Here is a 27,699-nt window from a genome sequence, read left to right as displayed (position 1 = left end):
CCTCACAAGCCACGCCCACAAAAGGTCCTCAGCTCTCCAGCCTTGTCCCGGTCCTCATCCCGGAGCAGACATCCCGGATCACAGCCTGGCTCCATCCTCCTGTCAGCGCTGTCTCCTCCCCATCCCATGTGTTTCTGTCCTCTCAGTGCTGGCCCGGCGCCATCCCAGAAAAGGCTCCGCCCTATCCTAGGGAAAGCCCCGCCCCTTCCAGGGAAGGCTCCTCCCTATCCTAGAGTTGGCCCAGTCTCGCCACCACGCCCCAGAAGACCTGGGGTCATCCCCTTGGCTCCGCGGCTGAGGCGGGCCGAAGCGCAGGCCCCGCCCCATCAACACAGGCTCCGCCTCCTCCGCGCGCCGGCTCCGCCCAGTCCGGCTTCCCAGACTCGGGAGGCTGCGGCGGGACGCGGGGCGTCATGGCGGCCTCGGAGCGCCGCGCCTTCGCTCACAAGATCAACAGGTAGCGAGAATGGCCGCGGTCACGGCCGTTCTGGGAGGGACGGGCGAATGCTGGGGGCTGGCGGGCAGTGGGGGGCGTGCCGGGCTCCCCGAGGACTTCCCGGAGGAGGAAGCGCATCCCAGGTCGGTGCGGGCCGGGCTCGAGAGTGCTAGGCTGCATTCCAACCCTCCTGCGGTCTTTCCCTCCGCCATCCTGAGGAAATTCGCACCCCTCCCCCGCCCAGGGTCCCGGGACCCAGCTGTCTGGGAAGAAGAGGGAGCTGCTGGAGCTGGGGGACAGCTGGGGACAGCCTCTCAGTCTCCTGCCTCAGCCTCTCCCAGCACCGGCTGGGCGTGGAAGGGGGGCGCTGGGGACAGAACCAGCTGGTGGGCAGACAGGGGAGGGGATAGGCGACAGATGCTGGGGGATCCCTTTCCGTGGCCACTGGGTTGTGAGAGAGGCTCAAATCTGGGATAGGCTAGTAATCCTCTCTGGTACCCGATCCACTGGAGACCTGTCTGACCACCCACTCTGTGGGTCCCACCCTGATGGAGACACGAGAAAGTTGCCCGATTCTTGGATTTTCCTACGGTGGGACAAGCATAGATGTGTCAGTGGTGTGATGGGGGAATCTATAAGACAGGAAGTAGGGGTAGGATCGCAATGGTCCACCAGGTATAGTTAAACACAGACCTAAAGGAGAGAAGCTCTCCTGCCCATCATTCAGGGAAGAAGCAAGTGTGAAGGCCCTGGGGCCACAGAGCGACCAATAGGAGCAGATTTTATAGGGCCTTGTAGACCAGAAGGACGACTTTGCCTGTGACCCCAAGTAAAGTAAGAGCCATAGAGAGTTCTGGGCAGAGGAGGGTTGTGACTTAGGGCAGAACAGTTGGGCAGTTCTGTTTCCCCCTAGTACCTAAGTCCTAAGTTGCTCCTAAGTCCTTATGCCTTTGGCTCAAGTGAGAAAGATAGGTCTTGTGCAGGGCCATAGCTGTACAGCCCAGGGTAAGATCCTGGGTCTTAATGCAGTAAGGAAGCCCAAGACTTCCCAAGCAGCCGGTAGACAAGTCAACGCTTTTGCACACAGACCTGAATGTGTAATTCACCTATCCACTGAGTTCGCCCATGAATCCCAGTTGAACCAAACATCAGTGGACTGGATGGAGTCTTGGTTTTACTCTGTTGTGTTTTGTTAGTCTGAGATTGGGTCACGCAGCCCACGCTGACCTCACATGCACGATGTAGCCAAGACCGGCTGTGAACTCCTGGTCCTCTGACCCAGTGCTGGGCATACAGGCGTGCGCTGCCACACTCAGTTTCTATAGTAGCCACATCTGCTGCTTTATTTTGTTTTGAGAAAGGTTCTCACCCTCACCCTAGCCTGGAACTGACTGTATGATCCAAAGTGGCTTCAAAATCCCAGCAATCCTACCTTAGCTTTCTGAGTGCTGGGGATGACTACGTTTTAAAATTACATATCTTTCATTTTACTGTGTGTATACATGTGTATACCTGTGTGTGTGTGTGTGTGTGTGTGTGTGTGTGAGAGAGAGAGAGAGAGAGGATGCTTGTGGGAGCCTTTTCTTTCTACTTGTGGTTTCCTGGGATTATACTCAGGTCATCAGCTAGTTACTACTGAGCCATCTTGCCAGCCTCCCTTGATCTTCTTTGAGGCAGGGTCACTCATTGGGACCTGAAACTGGAGTGCTAGAACTGTTCAGGGAGACCTTGGGGATCCTCCAGTTTGTTATGTGAGTGTTGGAGATCTGGAATATATGCCCGATCAGACACATCAGAAGAGGATACTTGATCCCATTACAGATGGTTATGAGCCACCATCTGGTTGCTGGGAATTGAACTCAAGAAGACTGGAAGAACAGTCAGTGCTTTTTTTTTTTTTTTTTTTAATGAATTATTTATTATATGTGAGTACTGTGGCTGACTTCAGACACACCAGAAGAGGGCATTGATCCCATTACAGATGGTTGTGAGCCATCATGTAGTTGCTGGGATTTGAACTCAGGACCTCTGAAAGAGCAGTCAGTGCTCTTAACCGCTCTCCAGCCCCAGGTTCTGCCTTGTCATCCTGCCCATTATAACCATAGGCCCGGTTAACCTTGCCTGGTGGGATGAGCTCCACAGTTGCTACAGTATCTCTTGCTGCACTTGCCACCTGATCTGTGGAAACCCAGTCAATTCAACTCAGTGTGTTGCCTCTGTTAAGAAATACAGATGTGTGTGTACACAGTATCACAGCGCAGGTGAGAGGTCGGAGGTCAACTTGAGGGTGATGCTTTCTTCCCCCTTTGCAGAGGTCAGAGCCAGGTTATCACACTTGGTGGTGAATGCCCTTACCTGCTGAGCCATTTTGCAGACCATCTCTGTTCTTAGAAATGTCTTCTGCCAGCAATGGTGGTGTATGCCTTTAATCCCAACACTGGGGAGGCAGAGGCAGGTGGATCTCTAAATCTGAGGTCAGCCTGGTCTAAAGATCACGTTCCAGGATGGCCAGGACTACACAGAACCCCATGGGGGGAGGTGTTGTCTATCAGGACACATCTGGGGGAGAAATATCAGCATAATGGTGCATGCCTGTTATTCTAGCATGGGAGGGAGGAGGGTTGTGAACGCAAGCCCAGCCTGGGTTACATAGTGAAAGTTGGGCCAGCCTAGACTGTACAAGACCCTCTCTCAAAAGATGTTTGGGGGTTAGCAAGATAACAAAGTCAGTAACAGCCTTACAAGCATGAGGCCCAGAGTTTAGTACCTGACACCAGAGTATAAGCCAGCTAGGACTAGCAGTAACCCTGGGGCTCTGGGAGGATGGAGAATGGGGACTTCCGGCAGCAGAGGCTGGAGAATGGTGGCTTCTGGGAGCTTGAGGATGGGGAATGGTAGCTTCTGGGAACTCGATGACCGGCAGCGTGTCCTGGTGGAGAGCCCCAGGCCAGTCTCAGACAGTAAGATGGATGGTTCCTGAGTCGACCTCTGACCTCCATCTGCACATACACATCTGCACGCACACACACACACACACACACACACACACACACACACACACACACACACACACACACTGCATGAACTTCTACCCAGTTACTCCCTAGTAATGGGGCACAAGGCCACTGTAGGAATTTAGAACGAGTACTCAGCATCTCCCGTGACTGGGGTTGCAGATCCGTCACTGTTTTCCAAGGCCAATAGCAGTGTCCCACCCTCCCTAGCGTTTTCTACAGCCAAAGAGAACAGCTGGGCTGGGGCCACATCCTGGCCCTGTCCTGGCATCTTTTAAAAAATAATAAACCCACCAGCTCTGAGTGCCTCAGGCTTCAGGGGAGTCTGCTTGGAGGTTTGAATCTGAGCACAGAACCTTCACTTTCACTTTAATTTACTGTGGCTGGAGAGCTGGCTCGGGCTCAGGTAAGCTGACCCAGGTTCGGTTCCCAGCACCCACAGGTTGTCTCACAATCATCCATAACTTCAGTTCCAGCAGATCGCACACCCTTCGCTCTTCCAAGCTCCAAGGGCACCAGGCATACATATGGCGCCCGTACATCCACGCAGGCACAGCGCTCAACCACTTAAAATAAACAACAAATCTATGTTTACTTGTGTTGCTAGGGTCAGTGAGAGGGCCCAGCAGGTGAGGGGCTTGCCACCAAGTCTGACATCCTGAGTTTGATTCCCAGTCGTGGGAGGAGGAAAACAACTCTTGTCAATTGTCTTTTCCTTGGTTTTGGTTTTGCTCCTGTAAACCAGGGGCTTCAGGCATGCAAAGCAAGCAGGTGACTGGTGCTACCCTCCAGAAACAACGTCAGCTGGTTTATTTTGCATGTGGAAGGGGCATGCAATGACACGCATGTGTGTGGGGGTGTCACAGTGGGACCCCAAATTCAGGTTTTTGGCTGTTTGATTTTTAAGACAGACTAGGACTGGGGTGGCTCGTTGTCAGAGCTCTTGATTAGTAAGTGTGAGGAGGGGTCCCCAGCACCCCAGAAACTTACTGAGAAAAGAGTTACTCAGGCCCACAAAAGATGTCCTACCTGCTCAAAGGCACACAGCATCAGGGTGCCTTTCCAGTGCAGCTCATGTGGGTTGGTCAGTCCATGGGGAAGGCTGGGATTCCATCCTGTGCCACAGAGGATCCCTCTCCCACCCTCAGCTGTCCCTGGAGGGAGCAGCTCCCTAGAAGCTGGTGTGAACCAAGGCAATTTCTCTCCCACAACCACTGTCTGCATGTTTCCCCGAAGGGTTCTTGAGGTGGAAGGCTGAAGTTAGGGGTTGGAGGGCAGGGTTGAGGTGCGGCTTGTGCTGGAGCCCCTGCCGTGAATCCTCCAGTGAGGGGGTGTGCCTCAGCCACAGGAGGCCAGAGGTCATCCTCAGCAAAGTAGCCTATTGAACAGCTAGAACCACCGCCTCATTGGCGTCCTCATCCTAGACTCCCCGAGAACGCACACTTATAGAATGCTTACTGAATGTCAGTAGGGAGGTCCTCTGGTCTCCCCTGACCCCTCTGAGGTCAGGGCAGCTGTGAGTGGGTAAACAGGCTGGGAGGCAGGAGCGTTGTGCCAGACCTGGGGGTGCTGGATTGGTGTGCGTGGAGAAGCCATGAAATATGGGGGGAGCATGAGTCCCTCTGGACCTTGATGGGTCTAGGAAGGAGACGATGGGGGAGGAACCTGTCACTCCCTCCGGCCTGGCACAGTGATATTTCCCTGTCCGTGTTTGGTGTAGGGACAGATTGGGAGTGCAGAGGGGCCTGCATCCTGTATCACCTATTTGTTTAGTTGTGCGGTGCTGCCCATGGAACTCAGGGTCAGCCCACTGCCACAGCGCTACACCCAGCTCACTGTTGTTCTTAGTCTGTTTACGTTTGTGTGTGTGTGTGTGTGTGTGTGTGTGTGTGTCCCAAAGTAAGGGGACCCCTTTGGGAACTCAGTTCTCTCTCTCTGCCGTGTGAATCTGGGGTGTTCCTGCTCAGGGGTCAGGGCAGTGCTTTATACCTGGGAGCCTCTTTTATTGTTTTTTTTTTTTTTCTTTTTGTTTTTAAGCCCTTGTTTTTATTTTTCCTTTCATCACCGGAGGTCTCTCCTACAAATAAAACTACCCTCATTCCCCCACCACACCATTCTGAGTTTCCTTGTTTCCCACACCCCCTTCCTGTCTTCCCAGGACTGTGGCTGCTGAGGTCCGGAAGCAGGTGTCCCGGGAACGCAGCGGCTCGCCCCACTCCAGCCGACGCTCCAGTAGTTCCCTGGGGGTGAGTCCCTGTGCAGTGGCTGACAGTCGAGGGGTACACGCTGCTCTGACGCTGCTAGGACCAGTGGCCAGGGAGGAGGGGGTCCTTGTGACATTCACACATCTGCACAGATGCAGGGATGTGTGTGTGTTCCAAGGGTGGCCAGGGGGTGACACCAGCTTCCTGGACCACCCAGATGGGGCTCCAGGCTGGTGGCTGGAAGAGACGTCCTGCCTCAGGGGAAGGGGTGGGGCCTCAGGAACTATCCCAGCCATTCCTTTTACCCTCAGAGTCTTTCCAGACACGAGGGTGTGATTTCCTTCCTGGAGTCCTTGGAGGGAGGCGGCAGGCCCCTAGCCAGCCTGCTGTGGAAAGTCTGAGTTCACCGGCTCCCATAGACCCTCCACAGCCTCGGAGGCTCCCACCACCTCCACTGCAGGCTAATGTCAGCTGGGAGCATATGTCCAGCCTCTCACCGGGGCGCCATGGCCACTGTACTCCAATCAGGTCCCTCTGACGGAGGTCATCGAACCCCTGGACTTTGAGGATGTGCTTCTGAGCCGGCCACCTGAAGTAGAGCCCGGTCCCCTCAGGGACTTGATAGAGTTTCCAGCTGATGACCTAGAACTACTGAAGCAACCCCGAGAATGCCGGACCACAGAATCTGGGGTGCCAGAGGATGGGTGCGTTCTGCACACACACACCAACCCCACTCCCATATTCCCAGGTTCACCTTCAGGCTCTAACACCTGTGTGGCCTTGGGCAAATCACTGTCCCTCTCTGAGCCTTCATTTCTGCATCTTTGAGTAAAAGTATCTTTGTTGTTGTTTGTGGATGTATGTGTGTAGTGTGTGTGTGTGCATTGTATGTATACAGCGTGTGCGTGTGTGTATGTGTGTGTGTATGTATTGTATGTGTTCAGTCGATAGGTGTGCAGATTCATGCATGCACCTGAGCAGAGAACAAAGGTCACCTTCAGGGATTTTCCTCTTTCTTGTTTTTCCTAATATATTGAGGCAGAGCCTCTCACTTGAATCCAGAGCTCGCCAAGTTGGCTAGCTTTGCTAGCTGGCTTGCCATAGGGGTTCCCCGCTTCTGCTTCTGAGTTTGGGATCGGCGTGGGCCACCATGCCCACCTGCTTGGCAGGTGCGGAGGTCTGAAAGGTGGTCTTCATGCCTGCGTGGCAAGCACACCACTGGCCTATCTCTCCAGCGACAGCTTTCCACTTTTTAAAGACTTATTTTATTTCACACGGATGGGTGTTCCACCTGCTGTAATTCTGTGTATCACCCATGTACCTGGAGTTGCCAGTGGTTGTGAGCCACCATGTTGATGCTGGGGACTGAACCTGGGTCCTCTGTAGGAGCAGCCAGTGCTGTTGACCGCTGAGCCGTGTCTACAGCCTCTTGTGTTTTTTTTTTTTTTTTTTTTTAAAGATTTATTTATTTATTATATATAAGTACACTGTCTTCAGATACACCAGAAGAGGGCATCAGATCTCTTTACAGATGGTTATGAGCCACCATGTGGTCGCTGGGAATTGAACTCATGACCTCTGGAAGAGCAGTCGGGTGCTCTTAACCACTGAGCCATCTCTCCAGCCCCAGCCTCTTGGTTTTGAGGCAGGGTCTCATATAGCCCAGACTAAGTCCTGAACATCCGGTTCCCCACCCCTGGGATGACAGTGTGAGGCCCCCTGGTTTATGCAGTGCTGAGACTGGAACCCAGGCCGCGGGATACATGAAGCCAGCCACCAAGCTGCCTCCTCACAGTCTCACACTGTGTCCCAGCCTGGTCTGTAACTCACAGAAATCCTCCTGCCTCAGCGTCCTGAGGTCTGGTAGCTATAGTCCTTTTCTCCTAGGCCTTTGGAAATGTTCACCCTGCCTCTGTTTACCCTGCTTGTATTTTGCTGTAGAAAGTTGGACGCCCAGGTGAGGGCTGCGGTGGAGATGTACTCAGAGGACTGGGTCATTGTACGCAGAAGGTGGGTCTTACCCAGAGCAGCTCAGGGGAGGAGAAGGAGGGTGGAAGGGCTGCACTGTTTGTGGTTTGTTCCTCTGTTTATCCACCCACTATCCCTTTTGCGAGCAGTTGGACATCTTTAGACAAAGGTAAAAGGGGGCGGTTCATCATTCTTCAGAGTCCCCAGCTCCACCCCCTGCTTAGCCCCACCTCCTGCTTAGCCCCGCCCCACTTCCTGCTAGGTACCAGCACCTGAGTACAGCATACAGTCCCATCACTACAGAGACACAGCGAGAGCGGCAGAAAGGCCTCACCTGCCAGGTCTTCGAGCAGGATACCCCTGGGGATGAGAGGACAGGTCTCGAGGATGTGGTAAGGGGCCGCTGAGTGACTGGGGTCACTGAAGGTCAGCCTTGATCCCAGTGAGTGAAGTAAGCTCCATTCAGGAGTGGAAAGCGTCACAATAGTGCACATTTACTGAGTGCTTAGTGTATACTGATGGCTGTCTGATTGTTCTCCTTTCATCCTGTGAGTGGGGCCACAGCCATTATTCTTCTTCACAGGCAGAGAAACTGAGGCACAGCAAAGCTACTAATGCTTATATTTTCATAGTCAGCATTTACTGAACACTTACTGTATACCAATAACCACTGGTTATTACTAGTGTGAATTCCTTTGTTGCTGTAGGATGTATTTCGGGATGTATGGCTTTAGCTCAATGGGAAAGTGTTTGTGTGGATGCTAGGCACAGATTTTATCCTCAGCTGGGGTAGGGGCCAGGAAGGGAGATAAAGAATAGAGAAGGAAACGAGATACAGGAGGGGAAGAAACTGAGGCTGGTAGACAGGGCAGAGACTCAGTCACAGGGCTGAACTGGATTTGAGTCAGGGCTGTGAGCAGAGTTGACTGTAGGAGGTCCTAGGTTAGCCACACGCTTGGCTCTTCCCTGGCAATGGTGAACAGAGTCTCAGAGAAGGCTGATTGGTCCAGCCCAGGGGCCTTACTGGGAGCTAATCCTTGGAGCTGGCCAGTGTGGCCATTTTGAGCTTAGCCTAAAGACAGAGACGTTATTAGATGTGTTCTGATTGGCCAGAGGAGAGTCTCCTGTGAGATGGGGTAGCCTCCTATAGCAGAGGTAAAGAGCTCTCTACATAGAAATACTCCAGAAGTTTCTGGAGAGGCCAGCCAGGCCCCCAGATGGCCCCTGTAGTGGTGACCCCCACCTGGCTTGCCCCTCAGCTTCTGTCCATATAGACTAGATGTGTACGTGAACACACTCAGGAGAACAGGTGCATGCAGTTGGTGATCAGTACTTGCACATTCTCTCCTGCAGGATGACTCCCAGCACTGTTCTGGCTCCCCAGAGGACACCCCTCGAAGCAGTGGAGCCTCAGGTGTCTTCAGCCTGAGGAACCTGGCTGCAGACTCCCTACTGCCCACACTGCTTGAGCGGGCAGCCCCGGAGGATGTGGACCGGCGCAATGAAGCCCTTAGGAGGCAGCACCGGGCCCCCGCCCTGCTCACCTTGTACCCGGCACCTGATGAGGTAGGTGCTCTTTGGCTGGCTCACTGTCCCCAGACCAGAATCCAGCCATCGTTTATTGGCTGCTTCCTGTATACCCATCTTCAGTTAGTGACACTTTGTGGATCCTCGTTTGTCTGACCTTCACTTATTGAGCACCAAATGCTTGTCTCTACAGTTCTCCAGCCTTATACCCACTACACCTACTGTCTTCTTCTCCACTGAACCAGCCAGCGTGCTGACCACCTACCATACCTGCCTCCTTGTCTCTGCATTTGTCTAACGCATACTCTTATGTTTTGTTTAACCATTTATTGAGTGCTGGCTGTATACATGTATATTTATTTAGTCACTATTTACTGGGTATGTAGTGAATGGAGATATTCCTCGGCTATGAAGTTATTCCCCTATAAACGTATTTGAAGTTCAAAGTACATAAGTCAGAAATGCATTCACGCTTGCACAGTGCCTCATACTTATCGTCCCAGCACTTAGGAGGTAAAAGGATCAGACGTTCAAAGTCAGCCCTGGCTCTATAGTGAGTTTAAGGCCAACCAGAACTACATGAAACTGTCTCTGAAAAAAGAAAGAAAGAAAGAGAGAGAGAGAGAGAGAAGAAAGGAAGGAAGCAAGGAAGGAAGGAAGAAAAGAAAACCGTGAGGTGGAAAACCTCTCTTATACTGGTGTGGACCGTCTCGTGTGTTGTATAGAAACTGTCCTGAAGTGAAGTGTGGCTGCTTGGTTACACACCCATAAATCCTCGCAAAGTCACACACTTGGAGACCTAACTGCTAAAAATCAGAGACTTTGTGTACATGTTTGTCCAACCAGCCTTTAGTGAGTGCTTTCCTTAAATGCTGATATTTATCCAAACAAATCTGTTGGCGCTTACTGTATACGATTGAACCAGCAAAGCTGTATGGCTGATACCAGGATTGTAGCTGAGCTGGGCGGAGAAAACATTCCAGGCAGAGATAACATACAGAAAGGCTCAGCAGCAAGTCATTGAATGAAGCTCCACCAGGCTTGGGGAATGGGGCTGGAGCTGGGGTTGGGTGCAGCCCATCTTGGGCTGGGCATCCTAGAGCCTCCCTGAAGGATACATCCCAGAGCCCCCCACCCGCCTTGCAGGATGAAGCTGTAGAACGCTGCAGCCACCCGGAGCCACCCCGAGAGCACTTTGGGCAGAGGATCCTGGTGAAATGTCTGTCACTCAAGTGAGTCAGAGGGTAGCCCTGTGGGTTTCCCTACTGTGAGGGCACCATGGGCTTTTTCTTCCCCTGTCAATAGGCAAAGGTGCCTACATATGCTGCCTCTGCTTCAGCACATGCTGACCCCGACACACACACACACACACACACACACACACTCATTCACACACACACACTCAGCCAGCCCGCTCACTAATAGTCTGGTCCTCCAAGCTGTGCCTGTGCTTCTCTGGGTCCCAAGACCTCCTCCAAGTCTGCGATCCACTCGTGCGTGGTCCTGTGTCCTGTGAGCATTTGCTGAGCGACTACGTGAGCGCATAGCTTTCCCAGCTTCTGGGACTGAGGGCTGGAATGGAGTTCTGTTTCCTGCTCTGATCCAGACAGAAATGGGGTCCAGGAGGGGCCAGGCCAGGCTCTGAGTGCACTTCCTGTTCAGTTCCATTCCCACGCTCTTTGGGCTGACGCTGATGAGCCTTGGACTGGCTGGGTGGTAGCCAGGCTCCGCCCTTCCATCCACCCTGTGTCTCAGCAGGAGGGTGGGCAGACCAGAGACAGACTCTGAGTTTTACAAGTGTTATGATCTCAAGCAGGATTCCCATGTTGTTCTGTGCCTCAGTTTCCCTCCTACACTCATCTGACAGGAGGGGGAAGATATAAGTTAGTATAGGCCTGGGGCTGCCTAAAACAGTGGGGTCCCGGGTGTAGTTCAGAATTCCACCATTTCGGTGATAGAATGTTGCATGCACGAAGCCCTGGGTCCATCCACAGCACTGTGGAGACAGGGTGTGATCCAGCACTTGAGAGTCAGAGCAGCAGAATTAGGAATTTGAGGTCATTCTTGGGTACAAAGGGAGCTAGAAGCCAGCCTGGGCTAAATCAGACCCTGTCCCAAAGGGGAAAGGAAAGAAAGAAAGAAAGAAAGAAAGAAAGAAAGAAAGAAAGAAAGAAAGAAAGAAAGAAAGAAAGAGAGAGAGAAAAAAGAAAGAAGCAGGCAGGCACAGAGTGTGTGACTAACAGCTCTCAAGAGCTGGCCCCCATTTCCCGTAGGTTTGAGATTGAAATCGAGCCCATCTTTGGCACCTTGGCCCTATATGATGTGCGGGAGAAGAAAAAGGTAGGTGCTCCTCCTCCTCCTCCTCCTCTTTTCCTCCTCCTCCTTTCTTCTCACTCCCTCCTCCCTCCTTCCCTATCTCTTTTCAGTCACCCTCCTCCTTCCTCCCTCTTTCTCCTCCCTCCTCCCTCTTCTCCTTCTCCCTCCCTCTCCCTCATCCTTCTCCCTTCTCTCTCTCCCTCCTCCCTCTCCCTCATCCTTCTCCCTCCTCCCTCTCCCTCCCTCCCCCTCTCCCCCTCCCTCTCCCTCATCCTTCTCCCTCCTCCTCCCTCTCCCTCATCCTTCTCCCTCCTCCCTCTCCCTCTCCCTCCTCTCTCTCCCTCCCCCTCCTCCCTCTCCCTCCTCCTTCTCCCTCTCCCTCCTCCCTCACCCTTCTCCCTCCTCCCTCCTCCCTCTCCCTCCTCCCTCCCCCTCTTCCCTCTCCCTCCCCCTCCTCCTCTTCAGTCTTTCTCTCTTATTCCTTGATGGGGTGGCTATGAAGCAGTGTCTCTCAGCTAGCTGCCTCTCATATCCCCAGATTTCAGAAAACTTCTACTTTGACCTAAACTCGGACTCCGTTAAGGGGCTGCTCCGGGCCCATGGCACCCACCCGGCCATCTCCACCTTGGCGCGCTCTGCCATCTTCTCCGTGACCTACCCCTCTCCTGACATCTTCCTGGTTGTCAAGGTGCCTACTGGGGCCCTGCAAAGGGGTGATGATCAGAGCCAGAGTTCAGTGGGACAGCACTTGAAGGCTGAGGCAGGGGGATTGTGAGTTTGAGGTTGCTTGGGCTGCTTATAGAAACTTTGTCTTAAAAGCAAGCAGGAACAGTTGAGTCTTCCTCTGTGGATGGGGTAGGAAAGGTGAACTGGTGCATTCTGGGATTTCTTCAGTCAAGTTAGGTTTCAACAATGGAACAGCTCAAGTACTCTCAGGCCAGCCTGCTGTACTGAGCAGCTGAATCAGATCCTGTCCCAAAAGGGAAAGGTCCTTGAGGTCTAGCTCCTCAACCTGAAGGTTGCAGTGGTCATCATTTTATAGGTGGGGAAACTGAGGCACAGAACAGTTGCTTGGGGTTCCACAGCTCCTAAGGTGTTCATGACTGGAGTTCCGGCCCTGGGGTGCAGGGTCATGGCTTTAGTGTGAACTGACAGAAACATAGCATGTGCCATGGCCAAAGGCATCTCAGCCTAGCTGCCAGGGAGGCCACAGCTTCTGCTGCCAGGAGGAACACCGTGGGGAGAAAGGAATGCACTTCAGGTTACACCTCTCAGGTTGTACTCCATGAAGGGAAGTCAGGTTACACACCTGGAGCCAAGCCTGAGGCAGAGGCCGAGGGGCAGGCAGTGTTGCTGCCGGCTGTGCCAACCTGCCTTCTTACACGGCCCAGGACGACACCACCCACAGTGATGCCTCCCACATCATTCAGTCAAGAAATGCCTCACAGATGAGATTATAGGCCCAGTTGAAGAGAGGTGTTTTCTCCAGTAGAGTTCCCTCTTTCCAGATATCCCTGGCTGGTATCAGACTGACAAAAAGCAGAACAAAGTCTGAGTCCTGTGAGACTCAGTTTCAAAACAAAAATGGAGCCCAGTGTGGCCCGGCAGTCGAGGACCTTCCTAGAATGCTCCAGTGAGGGCCTGGGCGTGTGGCTGGGTAAAGTGCTTAGCCAGCGTTTCGGAGGCCCCGTCCCCAGTATAAGAAAGAAAAAGAGACCAGGCAGTGGTTGCACATACACTTGGGAAGCAGAGGCAGGCGGGCCGAACTTAGTGGGTTGAGGCCTTCCCCGTCTTACAAAGCCAGTCTGAGGCCAGGTGGGAGGACTACACAGTGTGGACATGCCTCAAAACAAGACGTGAACGGTGAGGGGGTGGTGAGGGAGCAAAGTAGAAACTGGAGAGATGCCTTAGCAGTTGAAATCACCCTGTGTTCAACTTCCAGCACCCATGCTGGGAGGATCCAGTGCCCTCTTCTGGCCGCCATGGGCACTGTGCTTACACATGCACAATTAAAAACAAAAATAAAATCTGTTACAGAGAAAAAGAGCTGGTGTAGTGGCATACACCTTCAGTCCCAACACTGAGAAGGCAGAGGCAGGTGGATATCTGTGACTTTGAGGCAGGCCTGGTCTGTGTAGAGAGTTCCACAACAGCCAGACCTAGGTAGTGAAAGCCTGTCCAAAAAAAAAAAGAAAAAGAAAAAAAGAGAGAGAGACAGACAGAGACTGACAGACAAGCAGACAGACACACACATACACAGAGGGGGAGAGATGGGAATGTAGAGAAAGCATGAACGGCTTACAGTGGGCTGCAGGGAAGAGGCTGAGACACATCAGAAAGTGGAGCTGCTGGCAGAATACGGGAATCAATCCCAAGGACCGTGGGAGCCATGCCAACTGTCAGTGTGGCCAAGCGCCTAGGTAGTGATGGGGATTTGCTAGAAGGCAGGAGTCCTAGGTTCATCCCTAGTCTTGAATGAAGTAGGTGTGGGTCGAGGAGGGTCCAGAAGACTGAAAGGGAGCTAGAGGAGTCCCCCTCTCTGGGCCCTTCTACCCTGCAGCTGGAAAAAGTGCTGCAGCAGGGCGACATCAGCGAGTGCTGCGAACCCTACATGGTGATGAAGGAGGCAGACACGGTGAAGGTATGTGTGGGTGAGCGGGACATGGTGGGAGCGCAGGTCCTGAGGGTGCCACACAAGGGAGGGCCTCTCAGCTGGGGGGCGTGTGCGTCTCCCCCACAGAACAAAGAGAAGCTGGAGAAGCTGCGCCTGGCCGCGGAGCAGTTCTGCACCAGGCTGGGCCGCTACCGCATGCCCTTCGCCTGGACGGCCGTGCACCTGGCTAACATCGTGAGCAGCGTCGGGCCACAGGACCGGGATTCCGACTCCGAGGGCGGTGAGGGCGTGCGCTGCTTGCTGGCTCACCTCGGCATTCACCCGTCGCCCTCCCTCTGCCATCAGCACTCTGATCTCTAATTCCTGTTCTGCTCCGCCACCACGCTGTTTCTCCTAGAACGCAGACCCACTTGGGCCGAACGCCGCCGTCGGGGGCCCCAGGATCGAAGCTATAGTGGGGACGATGCCTGCAGCTTCTCCAGCTTCCGCCCGGCCACGTTAACTGTCACCAACTTTTTTAAACAGGTGACCTTGGTATAGGACAAAGGCCTTGGGAGGAAAGGAACACGGGTTTTTTTCCTGTCTTGGGAACTTTCAGCCCCCTTACCTTGGGAACTCTGTATCTGGCAGGAGGCAGAACGGCTCAGTGATGAAGACCTTTTCAAGTTTTTGGCGGACATGCGGCGACCATCGTCCCTGCTGAGGCGATTGCGACCTGTGACTGGTGTGTGGCAGTCCTATAAAGCAGAGCTGTTGCTCACATAGTCATTCAGCAACCATACTGAGGATAATGGGTACTGGAGACCCAACCCCGGGGCATGGATAGGCAGTGGAAGGAACAGGGCAGCTACTGGGCTTTAGTTCCTGATGGGTGTAGCCCGCAGAGGCCTTCAGGAGACAGGCAGAGCCCCCGCAGAAGTAAAAGCCAAGTCCTTTCTCCCCAGCTCAGCTCAAGATTGACATCTCCCCTGCACCCGAGAACCTACACTTCTGCCTGTCCCCTGAGTTACTTCATGTCAAGCCCTACCCTGACCCCAGGGGACGGCCCACCAAGGAGATCCTGGAGTTCCCTGCCCGTGAGGTCTACGCCCCCCATACCTGTTACAGGTACAGCCTGTGGGTTGGGTGGGGCCCCATTTATCCTGTGTGTGCACACGTGCACAATTATGCTTGTGTATTCTCGTGTGTGGGGAGGTGCTCAGGCACATGAGTGTGTCTAAGAGTGGATGAAAGTCAGAGAGCCGTCTTGAGTGCTGTGCTGCTCCTCAGGCGTTGTCCGCCTGGTCTTAAAACCCTTTCTATCACCTCTCTTCATTTTATTTGAGGGAAGGTACAGCATGCAGTCGGAGGAAAACTTGCAGCGTCAATTGTTTTCTACTGTATGGGTTTGAGAATGGGACTCACATTACCAAGTTGGTGGCGATGCCTTTGCCTCTGAATTTTCTCAGGATCCCTTCCTTTTTTCTTTAACTTTTACTGTCATTATTATTATTATTTGTTGAGACAGGGTCTCACCATGTAGCTCTGGCTGTCCTAGAACTTACTGTGTTGACCAGGCTGGCTTCGGACTCATTACCTATGCCAAGACCTGGGATTAAAGGTGTGCATTGCCATGCCTGGCTTTTATTATTTTTAATTGTCTGTGTGTCTGTGTGTGGGGGCACATGCACCTGTGTGTGACAACATGCACCTGTGTGCGAGTACAAGCACCTGTGTGTGAGTACATGCACCTGTGTGTGAGTACAAGCACCTGTGTGTGAGTACATGCACCTGTGTTTGAGTACATCCACCTGTGTGTGGGTACATGCACCTGTGTTTGAGTACATCCACCTGTGTGTGGGTACATGCACCTGTGTTTGAGTACAAGCACCTGTGTTTGAGTACAAGCACCTGTGTGTGGGTACATGCACCTGTGTTTGAGTACACCCACCTGTGTGTAAGTACATGCACCTGTGTGTGAGTACATGCACCTGTGTGTGAGTATTCACACCTGTGTAGGGTGCATGCACCTGTATGAGGTATTGAGTAGACCAGAGGCTTAGGATCCCCAGGTTGCAGGTGGTTGTGAGCCACCTGATAGGAGTGATGGGAATCAAATATGGGTCCTCTACAAGAGCAGGGTGTGCTTTTAACTAGAGCCTTCTTCTCTCCAGCTCCCAGTATTTTTATTCTCAGAAAGTCTGTCACAGCCTGGAACTTGCCAAGGCTGGCTAAGATCCACCTGTCTCTGCCTCCATGAGCTCCTGATCCTCCTGCCTCTGCCTTTCTAATGCTGAGATGGCAGATGTGCACCACTCCGTCTGTGACTGTGGTTCTGTAGTTGGGACCCAGGGCTGTGCATGCTGGGCAGGTGCTATGTTGACTAAGCACCCGCCCAGACGCCCGGTGCTTGCAGAAACAGGCATGGACACTATGTTCATAGATTGCCTCTTTTTTATTGTGGGGTGTGGGGCATAAGGGAGCTCATGTCCTTCTCCAGCCTTCTCCACGGGGGTGTCTTCTGCCTTCCATCCCGCCTGCTTGCTTCTGTCTCTGCTCTGCCAGGAAGCGGGGTGCACCGGCCAAGTCTAGCTGATGGGCAGCCAGCTCTGTCGGCCCTGCTCATAGGCCCGGTGGAGCGCATTCAGTGTTCCCTGCAGCACAACTGGTCCTCAGTGGCATCCAGGTAGTCTCAGGCTGGGAGGGCGGCCATGTGGAGTCTAGGGAGGGAGACAGAGCTCAGTCAAGGCCAGCGTTGGGTGGAGGTGCCCTTCAGTGGGCCTAGGCCACATCCACTAGCCTCCCCAGAGTAAACCCACCAGGCTCACCTCTGCTGGATCTGCCGCAGCCACTGTTGCTGCTCTGCCATCTCACGCTGCTGTCGCTGCACGTGGCCAGTGAGAGCCCACAAGAGGTGGTTCTGCTTATCGGCTCGATCCTGTGGGTAGCATAGCGACTTTAGCCGGGAAGTCTGGGTCCACTCCCATCTCCTGACCACTACAGGTTTCTCTGCCATGTGACCCAGCAAACGTCCAAGACCCTCTGCCTCAGTTTCCCTATTTGTAAGGTGTGTCTAAGATAGGACTTGCTTCGTATAGTTTGTAGATGCATGTCAAACACTACTGATTGGGTTCTTACTTCATGGCACCAGAAGCCAGAGCAATAAGCATCCATTGAGCACTTACTGTATCCATCCCTCTGCCTCTGAAACTCACCTTTGCTCTGAAATGACAGTCACTACTCTTACTTTACTTCAAAGTTTATCTAGCGTGTGTGCATGCCATAGCACAAATGTTGGAAGTCAGGACAACTGTTGGGAGCAGGTTCTTGCCTTCCCCCCTAGGGAGCCTGGGGCTCGGTCTCAGGCCATTGGCCTTGTCAGCCTGTACCTGTGAACTACCTTGCTGATCCTGCATTCATTCATTTACTTCTTCTGAGATTGGGTCTCATGTACCCCAAGCCTAACTCAGATGTCTGTCTAGCCAGAAACCACCCTGGACTCCTAACCCCACCCTTTATCCCCAAGTGCTGGGGTTGCGGGTGTAGCCCCCGTGCCCAGTTATCTTTCTGTTCTTTTTGAGACAGGATATCACCAGGTAGGCAGCTGGCCTAACTTTGTAGCCAAGGCTGGCTTTAACCTTCTCTTTCTCCTGCCCCTGCCTCTGGAGTTCTAGAACCACAGGCGAGCACCGCCATGTCTGGTTCTTACCCTTGCTTGCAAAGGTCACTTCCAGAAGGTCACTGAGGCTGGAACCACATATACAACTGGAGGGTCCTCTAGCCCAGGGTTCAGTGGTGGCTTCTTTCTGGGGAGCAGGGTTGTGCCCCTGGGAGCCCCTTACCTTTAAGTTCTCAAATTCTTGGTGGGCTTGGCCCAGCCAGGCACCTCTCAGCTGCACTTGTAGTCTCCGTACACTGTTCCGCAGAGCGTGCTGGGCCCGGGCCACTTCCCTCAGCGATCGGGCTGTGGCTTCTGCTCGAAGGTGTAAAGTGTCCTCTTCCGCCTGCTCAACAGATGGTGTGGCTTCAGTGAGGTCACTAGGTCAGCTTTGCTCACCCAGCACGTCACTTTCCTTTGTTCCGGGCTTAACTTTTCCTCAGACTCTTGTCCGCCCAGCAACACCCCAGCTCTCGTACTCACCTGAATCTCCGACAAGCTGGTGCGAAGCTCCCGTGTTGCATCCCGGCCCTGATTGACCTCTCTTCCCAGAAATTCCAGTGCTTGGTCAAAGAGGCCCAGGTTGCGCCCAGCTTCTGTCAGGCGAGCCTCCGTGGCTTTGTACACACCATTGAGGGCCTGACCTAGCTGTAGGGCCCCGTGAAAGAGCAGGGTCAACTCTTCATATTGGGCCGGCTCTGGACCACCGAGAGGGGCCACTGGGGCAGGTCGCACTGCCGTTGCTATGGCCCATAAGAGGCAGAGAGTAGGCACAACCATGGTGGACAGTCTCGGGGGTGTGACTCCTGTGCTGCTGTGGCCACCTTTTATTTCCACAGGCTGCCATTAACCCGCCCTGGTCAATGGTTAACCAGCCTCTGTTGCACAAGGGCCTGGCAGAGGCTCAGCCATTGCATCAGGCTGATGTCTAAGCAGGCCATGCTGGAATCACGCTGCTGGAACTCAGGGCCAGCTGTGTGTGGGGGTAGCTCAGACAAGGATCTCGGCGCCAGGGTCTGTATGACTGTAGCGCTCCGCCTTGAGCCTCAGTTTCCCATCTAAGTGCAGACACGGCCTCCATGAACCATGGCTCCCTTCACACCCGACACAGCAGGTCCAGTGTTGCTGGGCCACCCACAGGGCCATCGAGGGGCTCCAGCCCCATGGAGGTTTGGGTCTTGTGATTCCCATTTACGTGGACTCCAGACACTGTGTTATCTGCCCTCCGTGTCTCCTTCCTGCAAACAGCTACTTTCAGGGGCACTGGGTGTGGCTGATAGCCTTGGGGGGAGGGGACCGAGAGTGACTTGATGCCTCCTTCCAAGGTCACTGAGCCTGACTCCCTGCATAGTCTGTGATCCCTGCTAGTTTCGATTTAACTTCCTAGAAGACTCAGGGCAAGTACGGCACCCCCATTTTCCCTACCTAGGGGTCCCATGTGTAGTACTAAGCATTTGTTGAACACCTACTATGCGCACTCCAAAAGAACAGCCATTGCTTTCCTTGTAATTGGAACATTGCACTCTGGAGGCTGAGGCAGAAGGAACACGAATTCAAGGCCAGCCTGGGCTACAGAACTAGATCCTCTCTTATTTGGAGAAAACAAGGGCTGAGGTGAAGCTCAGAGGTAGGAGGCTTGCCCGGCACTCAGCATTCACAGAAAATGGCCGTGGAGTTGTCATTTGAGTCCAGTGCTTGGAATGGAATTTGACACCCAGAGGGTGCCACATGCGTGTTCTGTGGTGACTGTCGTTGTTTTCAGTTGTTGGGACTGTGTTTCAAAGGCAGGGCAAATTCTCCCATTAAACAGCTGGAGCAACTGAGGCCTACGGGGTTAGGGTTTGTGCAGTTACAGTTAGGGAAAAGAGGCAGCACCAGGACTGCAGCCCCAGGTTCTGGTCCTCTCTGTATCTGAAAGACAGACGCCATATATAACACCAGTGGGCCAAGGTGCTAGTGTGGGCTGGGGAGGCCAGTCACGCCACCTGGCTACTGGTAGGAGCACCTTTTGTAAGGGTTTATTTACTGTTTTAATATTTATTTATTGTCTGGGGGCAGGATTGAGCACAGATGTCCATAGAGGTCAGAGGCATCAGGTCCCCTGGAGCAGGCTGCTGTGGTGCTGTGAACTGAACTCGGATCCTCTCTAAGAGCAGTGCCCTAACTGCCGAGCCACCTTTCCAGCCCCTGGGCTACCACTGTAGACCTCCGGCCCTCGGGGCTGGCCGGGGCTTGGTTGGTAGAGTGCTTGCCTAGTGTGCACAAAGCCGGGAGCTCCACCCCTAGTACCTGATATGCCAGGAATAGTGGGACATCCCTGTCACCCCAGCACTTTGGAAGTGGAGACAGGAAATCGAGACTTTAAAGTCTTCCTTGGCCAAACAGCAAACTCAGATTTGCCCTGGGCAACAGGAGACCCTGTCTGGAATGTTCGTTGTTTGGCTTTTGTTTGTTCTGAGATAGGATTTCCCTTCATATCTTTGGCTGGCCTAGAACTTGCTATGTAGACCAGGATGACCTTGAATTAGAAAATAAAAACCGAAACCCAGAAAACCCCTGGCCCTCAGAAGCATCTGAGCCTGGCCTTGTCCCGCCCTGAGTCTGGATGTGTGCATCCAGAGGCTTCACCTACCGCTGTCTGTTTGTCACCTGAGGTCACAGCCCACCCTGTTTCACATGTGTGCCCATGCCTCACGACCATCTCTCCCATGACTGTGTCCCCAGCCCTCTAAAGGGCCCTCCATGCCTCCAATCCCTCCTCTTCCAGGAACCTGCTCTTCGTGTACCCGCACAGTCTCAATTTCAGCAGTCGCCAGGGCTCTGTGCGTAACCTGGCCGTGCGCATCCAGTACATGGCAGGGGAAGACCAGAGCCAGGCCTTGCCGGTCAGTGCGGGGACCCTGCGGTGGAGGGAGGGCCTGGAGCAGCCATGGCTTTCCCCAGGGGTTCCCTCATGTCCCCATCCCCACAGGTCATCTTTGGGAAATCTAGCTGCAGCGAGTTCGCCCGAGAGGCCTTCACACCGGTGGTCTATCATAACAAGTGAGCATGCAGGATTGGGTTCCGGAGGCATGGGCCGACCTTGGAGACTCCGAGGGGGTCGGGGTGTCCAAGCGTAGGGAGGGTAAGCATGAGCAGGAAGAGCAGAGGCTGAAGTTTCCGTGTGCAGATGAGGTAAGTTGAGGCAGAGCGTCATCCCGTAAAAGATCCCTAGCTGACCCCCAGCCCCTGGCCCTGTCTTACCAGGTCTCCTGAATTCTACGAGGAGTTCAAGCTACGACTTCCTGCCTGCGTGACCGAGAACCATCACCTCTTTTTTACCTTCTACCATGTTAGCTGCCAGCCCCGGCCAGGAACAGCCCTGGAGACGCCTGTGGGCTTCACTGTGAGCCACAGCTACCCCAGAGCTTCCTCCCTGCCCCGCCCCCAGGTCCCCCAGGTCCCCCAGTCCCCCAGGTCTCCAGCCGCACCTGACCCTCGTCCATTCTTTGTCTCCCCAGTGGATTCCTCTGTTACAACATGGCCGCCTGAGGACTGGCCCCTTCTGCCTGCCCGTGTCCGTGGACCAGCCTCCCCCCAGCTATTCAGTCCTGACCCCAGATGTATGTGCCTTCATTGCCCTTGGCCTCAGCAGCCTCCTGCCTACCTCCCTTCAGTGCCCCTGAGAGCCTTGCTGGCCACAATGGGTGCCTGTGGGTCCCCTGGCCTCCTGCTACCCCAACAAGAATGTCTGTGGGCGGGCTACTGCATGCCGTGTGTTGCTATACTCCAGATTCTCCCTCTCCTCTCTTTCTCTTTCCACCATGGTCCCCCAGCCTCTCTATTCCTTCCCGTGTGATTTTATTTTTATTTTATTCTTCTATTATTTTTGGGGTCATCCTCATGTGCCATGGGACCTGTGTGAAAGTCAGAGATGGGTTTTGTGGGGTCCGTCCTCTCTGCCTGCCATGCAAGTTCTGGCTTAGAGTCAGCCGTAAGCTTTTACCCACTGGAACATCCTGACAAGGTCACACATAGCCTAGGCAGGCCTGGGATTCTGTATAGTCAAGGATGCCCTTGACCTCCTACCCTTGCCCTGTCTCGAGTGTTAGGATGACTGGTGGGTACCACCATGCCTGGCTCTCCTGCTGCCATTTTGTCCACTCCATCTACCCCAGTACAAGGCTGCCACCATCCCTTTTCCCTTCTACCAGCTGATGAACAAGTCCTGTGGTCCCAAGCTCCTTCTTTTAATGCCCTTCTACACCATTGCTTTTCCTGGTCAATGATCACCCTGTGAACATACTCCGTTTTCTGTGGGTCTCCATTCCACCCCTAGGCTTCTCCCTTCATCCACTGGGAATGGATTCAGGGACAGGGTACCCCGTTGCTCCCTTAGGCCAGGCTCCTCTCCTGGCCGTGGTGTCGCAATGGCTAGTGCCATGGCCACGGCCTGCCTTGGTGGCCTGATGCATGGGGGAGGGTCAGCCTATGTCCACTGTGCCTCTCCCTCCCACAGGTAGCACTGCCGGGCATGCGCTGGGTGGACGGTCACAAGGGCGTGTTCAGTGTGGAGCTCACAGCTGTGTCGTCTGTGCACCCCCAGGTACGGGGTGGGATGAGAACCCAGGCTCCCTGGCCTCTTCCCCTCCTGCTCACCCTGGAATTGAGCAAGACTTACTTGCAGCTGGCTGGAAAAGGTCTGGCCTCCAGCCATTAGACGTGACTTTAGTCCATCTGACCCAGACTGCTGACTAGGGGAGGGGAGACACTCCATTCTGCCTCCAGCTCTCTGCTCACTTCGTGCCCTCCTCTCTACTTAGGACCCCCACTTGGACAAGTTCTTCACCCTGGTGCATGTTCTAGAGGAAGGGATCTTTCCATTCCGGCTCAAGGAGACGGTGCTGAGCGAGGGCACCATGGAGCAGGAGCTGCGGGCCAGCCTGGCAGCCCTGCGCCTTGCCAGCCCGGAGCCCCTTGTGGCCTTTTCCCACCACGTCCTAGACAAGCTTGTCCGCTTGGTTGTGCGGCCACCGGTCATTTGTGGCCAGATGGGTGAGTTGCTGCCGTCTCTCCCCAACCCTGAGTTTCTTCCCATAGTTCATCGTCCTCTCACCTCAGTTTCCCCATATGAAGGTGACCCCAGTGCAGGTCCTTTAAGATCCTAGATGGACCTGTGAGCCCTTATGTTCCCTTCCCTCCTCTGGAAAATGAATGGGGACCCGACAGGCCTTGGGCTGTGGAACTTGACCTTTGTCCTGTCCGACAGTGAACCTAGGTCGAGGGGCCTTTGAAGCTATGGCTCATGTCGCCAGCCTTGTGCACCGGAACCTGGAGGCCGTCCAAGATTCCCGTGGTCACTGCCCACTGCTGGCTGCCTATGTCCACTATGCCTTTCGCCTTCCTGGCGGTGACCTCGGCCTGCCGGGGGGTGAGTGTTGATGGAGAACACTGGGCCACAGGAAATATTATGAGAAGAGCACACTGAGAACAGAGAAGGACATGCACGAAGGGGATGGAGCAGCAGTCACCTCATGGTGATTCACCTCATGTTCACCTCGTGAGGACAGAGAGCCCACTGCTCTTCAAAGTTGCACACCGTGACTTTGAGCAGTCACTAGATTGGGATTGGCTCAGTGGCATGCCTGAGGCACTGGGTTTAAATCCCAGCACCAGAAAGAATTAGCGGAAGGGGCAGAAAGGGACCGGAAAGGAGTCCGGGAGGAACTGGGCTGAGCTAAGCTCCTGGAAGCTGAAGGGTTGAGCCTGCGCAGGGCCTGGGTTTCATCCCCAGAATGGAAGAGGAGAAAGTTAGCTTTTTCCTGTTTGTACATAACGGATGACAGCTGTGAACACAGACACCAGGCTCTGTCCCAGAGTCTTCCCCAAGTCAAATGAAGCAGTAGCCATGTTCAGTTCCTGACTTCACCCAGGGCTGCGCTTTGGGAAGGGACTGGTGTCGTCATAGCAGGTGTTGGGCTAGCAGGCTCCCTCTCTCCACAGAGGTCCCTCCAGCAACTGTACAGGCTGCCACACTGGCCCGAGGCGCTGGCCGCCCCGCCAGCCTCTACCTGGCACGGTCTAAGAGCATCAGCAGCAGCAACCCTGACCTGGCTGTGGTCCCCGGCTCTGTGGACGATGAGGTGTCCCGCATCCTAGCCAGCAAGGTAGGGCAAGCCTCACAGGCCTGGCTGCAGGCTCGGTGCCGATGTAGGAAGGACCACCTGGAAGTCACTGCTCAGAAGGTGGAGTCCCAGCTGCGAGGCCAGATGGAGGCTCTCATAGCTGCAGGGCCCGTCGGGTGTTCTGCACTGACCAGCTGACTAGAGAATGGCGGGACGAGGCAACAGAGTGTACAGTGTACATGATTCAGCAGGTGTGCATGCACACATGCAGCCTGTGCACACTAATATGGAGGAGTGTGTACATGTCCCTTGCACAGATGTACACAGATGCATATGCATGTGTGGCTTATGTGTATATAATCAGTGATGTGTGCACACTGCACATACACATATAACCCATGCACACACATGTATGCACTTAGCCCATGCACAAAGAAGTACATACGCACGGGCCTCATGCCCACACACATATATGACTACACATGTACATGCTCTCCATGCATAGATCCTCAGGGGTTTGAACGCATGTGTAGTCCAGGTAGTTATACACAGCATAAGCACACTGCACTTGCCCAGGCATGTGCATGGCACATATGTGCTTCGGGGCGGTGTCCACACTGCTCTCCTGTACCTCCTTCCCTGTGCTTGGCCCAGGGCGTCATCCCTTCTCTCTGTGTCTTCAGGGTGTCGATCGCTCACACTCCTGGGTGAATTCTGCTTATGCTCCGGGAGGCAGCAAGGCTGTGCTGCGGAGGGTGCCCCCATACTGTGGGGCTGACCCCAGACAGGTGCTCTCACTACCCACCTCACGTGTGTGTCACCGCCTTTGCATGAGTCCCCCACACCCTCAGCTGCAGTGAACTAATCCCTGGGGGCTGCCTGAGGGACAGCGAGGACCCCACATGACTGTCTGGGGCTGCCACACAGGCCTCTGCATGGTTTGGGGTGTGGCTCAGTGGCAGAGTTCTTCCACAGCAGACATGAGGTTCTGGGTTCTACCCCCAGCACCACCAAGAAGTAAAATTAAGATTAAGAAGGGAAGCCGGGTGTGGTGGTGCACACCTTTAATCCCAGCATTTGGGAGGCAGGGGCAGGCAGAGCCCTGAATTTAAGGCAAGCCTGGTCTACATGGTGAGTTGGAGGCCAGCCAGGGCTACACAGTGAGACCCTGATTTAACAAACAAAAAACAGTGAGAGAAAAAACATAGACCTAGCCCCACAAGAGTCAGAAGACCCTGGGGTAGTGTATAAATGGATATAAATCACATGTAAATCTACCCACCTATAACTTCACTGCCCTGCATGGCTGTCCCCACCCTAACCCATCTCTGTTTTAGGGGACTTCTAACCATCCCCTGGCTTACAGAATTCTTAGAAGGGTGGTGAAGCCCTGGACCCCTGTAGCTCCCCAACTGTTCACATACAGTGGTTCCCTAACTTTGCCCTTTCCAGGGACCTAGTATGGGGAGGGGCTTTGCCTGCAGTGGGCCTGGCTCCAGCCTGCCCTGGTTTAGGCCTTGCCCTCTGCCCCAGCTGACTGGCCGCCTCTGAGTCTCCTGTTCTAAGATGAAGTTAGGTAGCACACCAAATTTTCAGCTGCCTGCCTGTAATCTCAACACTTGGGTGGTAGAGGCAGGAGTTCAAGGTCATCCCGTGCTACATAGGAGTTTCAAGGCAGCCTGGACTACATCGTATCTTGTCTCAGCAAAACAAAGCAAACAACAAAACGCTCAGTAAAGTGCTCAGCACCATGGTCTGAAGCCTGGGCATCAGACTCGGTGCAGTCTCCTTAGGAAGAGCAATCCCTGGGCCGCAGTCCGCATCCCCGAAATAGACACCCGTCCATCAAGTGAGCAGGCTCAGAAGTGCTGGTAGAGTTGCAGTCGACAGGCGGAAGCTGGAGCTCAGCGAGTAGAGTGCCAGCCTAGCGTGCACAGAGCCCTGGGTTCCATCCCTAGCACCACACAAAGCAAGCATGGTGGCACATGCCTGTAACCTTAGCCTTTGGAGACAGAGGCAGGTGGGTCAGTGGTTCAAAGTCATCCGTGGCTACATAGGGAGTTTGAGGTCAGCCTAGAAAACGTGAGCTTCTGTCCCAAAAGAAAAAATGATTGGAATGAAGTTCAGTGGTAAATCATATGGCTTCGTGGTTGGTCCATATTGGGCTAGCAATGGGACTCAGGACTCTGAGCAAGCTAGGCAACTGCTCTCCCAGCCCACACCCAGCATTTAAGTCTACACGTCAGATGTGTTTTATGTGCATGGGTGTTTTACCTGTGTCCCTATCTATGCTGCACTTGCCTGGTGCCCTCTAAAGTCAGAAGAGGGCATCAGATCCCCTGGAACTGGAGTTACAGACAGTTGTAAGTCACCATGTAGATGGTGGGAACTGAACCTAAGTCCTCTGCAACAGCAGCCAGTGCTCTTAACTGCTGAGCCGCATCTCCAGCTCCAACCCCTAGCATTTTCATCAGGGTTGCCCTCAATTTCCTGAAGGGTCAGTTAGGACTTAGTGGAGAGCCAAGAGGAGGTGCCGAGGTAGAAGCAAGGTGCTGTCCCTGGCAGGAAGTGGTCTTTATAGTGTGTGGCTAGACCCAGACATGCCGAGTAGCCAGTGTGTGCTGGGCCCCGGAGCCTGCAGGGCACTCAGGTGCCAGTGGCAAAGCCAGCCCCACCATTGAGTCTCTTCTCCTGACCAGGAAGCCAGGCAAGGGACATGAATCCGTTTCATAGAGAGGGTTGCTGAGGCCCTGTGAGGCCCTGGCGAGGCTGGGGCAGGAGGCCAGGCCTGTTGTCCAGGGTGCTTAGCACATACCATCTTCACTGTCTTACCTTCCTTCCGTGCTGTCTGCTGTCTACGCGCCTCCTCCATGCCCACCTGTGGTCCAGCCCTCCATTTAACTCTTGAGCTCATCCGTCCACCATGTGCCTTCCCCTGTCTGCAGTGGCGCCCTGACTTTTGGCCCCGCCAGCCAGAGCCCATCCCCTCCCCGACCCCTCTCCCCACTCAGGCTCTGCTGTGCCCTCTGCACTCACCCATGTCCGCTCACCCCACCCCATCACCATCTTCACTGATAGTCTCGACTCCCTCTCTCCCACTTGCACCCTCTTTTCTCTCCCCAAGCCCTGTGCTGGGGGGCAGAGCCCGGAGCCTTGCACACGGAAGGCAAGTGCTCTGTGCCAGGCGCAACCCCAGCCCTTGTTTTCATTGTTTGTTCTGTTTGGTTGTTGTGTTTTGAGACAAAGTCTTGCTCTGTAGCCCACAATGGCCTGGAAGTCACACCCTTCCTGCCTCTGCCTCCAGAGTGCGAGGTGACAGGTGTGCCCACCACATCCAGCCCCGTCTCCACTCAACACATCTGATTTTAACTGCTTCTGTAGCTCGTCCCCACCGCTCCGTGTCCTCCCTCGGCGCCCTGGTCATCCACGCACCTGTGCATAGAGGCCCGCACCTCTTGCATCTGCCCTTGTTGCTCACGTGCACCCCTCTCCCAATCAGCTCAGGACATTTTCTATTGCTAGAACAACGTACTCAAGACCGGGTCATAACAACAATAACTATTTACTTCACGACCCCAGAGCACAGGCCTGTCTTGCTGTATTTTGTGGTGAAGGATGGTCCATGGTGTCAGGCAGTGAGCTAACTCTTCTCCCCCTTCCCCACTTTCGTCTCCCTCCCTCTTCTCTGCTGTCCTCTCTTCCTTCTTTCCTTCTTCCCTCCCTCTCTCCCTGCTTCTTTCCTCCCTCCCTCCTTCCTTCCTTCCTTCCTCTTTGCTTTATTGTGAGACAAGGTCTCCCTTGACCTGGAACTCACAGTCCTCAGCGTCTTCAGAGGTTGTGGGTGCATTCTCCTTGCTTGCCTTTCTCTTCTGAAAGGTC

At 54.1% G+C, this 27,699-nt stretch overlaps 2 protein-coding genes across 6 annotated transcripts in view; one reads left to right on the top strand and one right to left on the bottom strand.

Moving 5' to 3' along the window:
• Nucleotides 1–374: 374 nt before the first annotated feature.
• Dock6 (dedicator of cytokinesis 6) overlaps nucleotides 375–27,699 on the top strand; it is a 51,788-nt gene continuing 24,463 nt past the window's right edge. For 2 of the 4 annotated variants that reach the window (XM_032909700.1, XM_032909699.1), the window contains exons 1-23: nucleotides 375–457; nucleotides 5,609–5,696; nucleotides 6,183–6,358; nucleotides 7,596–7,664; nucleotides 7,885–8,014; nucleotides 8,976–9,188; nucleotides 10,296–10,381; nucleotides 11,423–11,489; nucleotides 12,004–12,153; nucleotides 14,026–14,106; nucleotides 14,206–14,359; nucleotides 14,477–14,604; nucleotides 14,710–14,803; nucleotides 15,024–15,186; nucleotides 20,484–20,601; nucleotides 20,688–20,758; nucleotides 20,963–21,101; nucleotides 21,217–21,318; nucleotides 22,215–22,301; nucleotides 22,519–22,750; nucleotides 22,965–23,126; nucleotides 23,699–23,862; nucleotides 24,504–24,608. In XM_032909700.1, coding sequence (XP_032765591.1) covers nucleotides 414–457; nucleotides 5,609–5,696; nucleotides 6,183–6,358; nucleotides 7,596–7,664; nucleotides 7,885–8,014; nucleotides 8,976–9,188; nucleotides 10,296–10,381; nucleotides 11,423–11,489; nucleotides 12,004–12,153; nucleotides 14,026–14,106; nucleotides 14,206–14,359; nucleotides 14,477–14,604; nucleotides 14,710–14,803; nucleotides 15,024–15,186; nucleotides 20,484–20,601; nucleotides 20,688–20,758; nucleotides 20,963–21,101; nucleotides 21,217–21,318; nucleotides 22,215–22,301; nucleotides 22,519–22,750; nucleotides 22,965–23,126; nucleotides 23,699–23,862; nucleotides 24,504–24,608 — 2,823 coding nt within the window. In that variant the 5' untranslated portion in view covers nucleotides 375–413. The remainder of the gene's footprint in view (nucleotides 458–5,608; nucleotides 5,697–6,182; nucleotides 6,359–7,595; nucleotides 7,665–7,884; nucleotides 8,015–8,975; nucleotides 9,189–10,295; nucleotides 10,382–11,422; nucleotides 11,490–12,003; nucleotides 12,154–14,025; nucleotides 14,107–14,205; nucleotides 14,360–14,476; nucleotides 14,605–14,709; nucleotides 14,804–15,023; nucleotides 15,187–20,483; nucleotides 20,602–20,687; nucleotides 20,759–20,962; nucleotides 21,102–21,216; nucleotides 21,319–22,214; nucleotides 22,302–22,518; nucleotides 22,751–22,964; nucleotides 23,127–23,698; nucleotides 23,863–24,503; nucleotides 24,609–27,699) is intronic. The other 2 variants (XM_032909701.1, XM_032909702.1) reach the window with 1 other exon arrangement.
• Angptl8 (angiopoietin like 8) lies at nucleotides 16,498–18,546 on the bottom strand. Of its 2 annotated transcripts, XM_032909698.1 has the most exons (4): nucleotides 18,200–18,546; nucleotides 17,901–18,062; nucleotides 16,887–16,996; nucleotides 16,498–16,778 (listed from the first exon to the last, which is right to left on the bottom strand). In XM_032909698.1, the coding sequence occupies exons 1-4, from the start codon at nucleotides 18,494–18,496 to the stop codon at nucleotides 16,751–16,753; spliced, it is 597 nt and encodes a 198-aa protein (XP_032765589.1). In that variant the 5' UTR covers nucleotides 18,497–18,546; the 3' UTR covers nucleotides 16,498–16,750. The 2 variants fall into 2 exon arrangements, 1 of the variants encoding a protein (XP_032765589.1); XR_004388772.1 differs by having other exon boundaries at nucleotides 16,887–18,062.

This window comes from Rattus rattus, chromosome 8 (genome assembly GCF_011064425.1).
Source record: "Rattus rattus isolate New Zealand chromosome 8, Rrattus_CSIRO_v1, whole genome shotgun sequence".
Classification (NCBI taxonomy): domain Eukaryota; kingdom Metazoa; phylum Chordata; class Mammalia; order Rodentia; family Muridae; genus Rattus; species Rattus rattus.
The sequence above is the reverse complement of the archived record's forward strand: the minus strand, read 5'-3'. Positions and strand labels throughout refer to the sequence as shown.

What these genes read in the sequence shown, in the direction of transcription:
- Angptl8 (XM_032909698.1), bottom strand. Translation starts at nt 18,496, where the DNA reads ATGGTTGTGCCTACTCTCTGCCTCTTATGGGCCATAGCAACGGCAGTG. An exon ending in AAGAATTTGAGAACTTAAAG is followed by an intron (nt 16,997 to 17,900) that starts GTAAGGGGCTCC and finishes TGCTACCCACAG; the next exon opens with GATCGAGCCGATAAGCAGAA. An exon ending in CTGCGGCAGATCCAGCAGAG is followed by an intron (nt 16,779 to 16,886) that starts GTGAGCCTGGTG and finishes CTCCCTCCCTAG; the next exon opens with ACTCCACATGGCCGCCCTCC.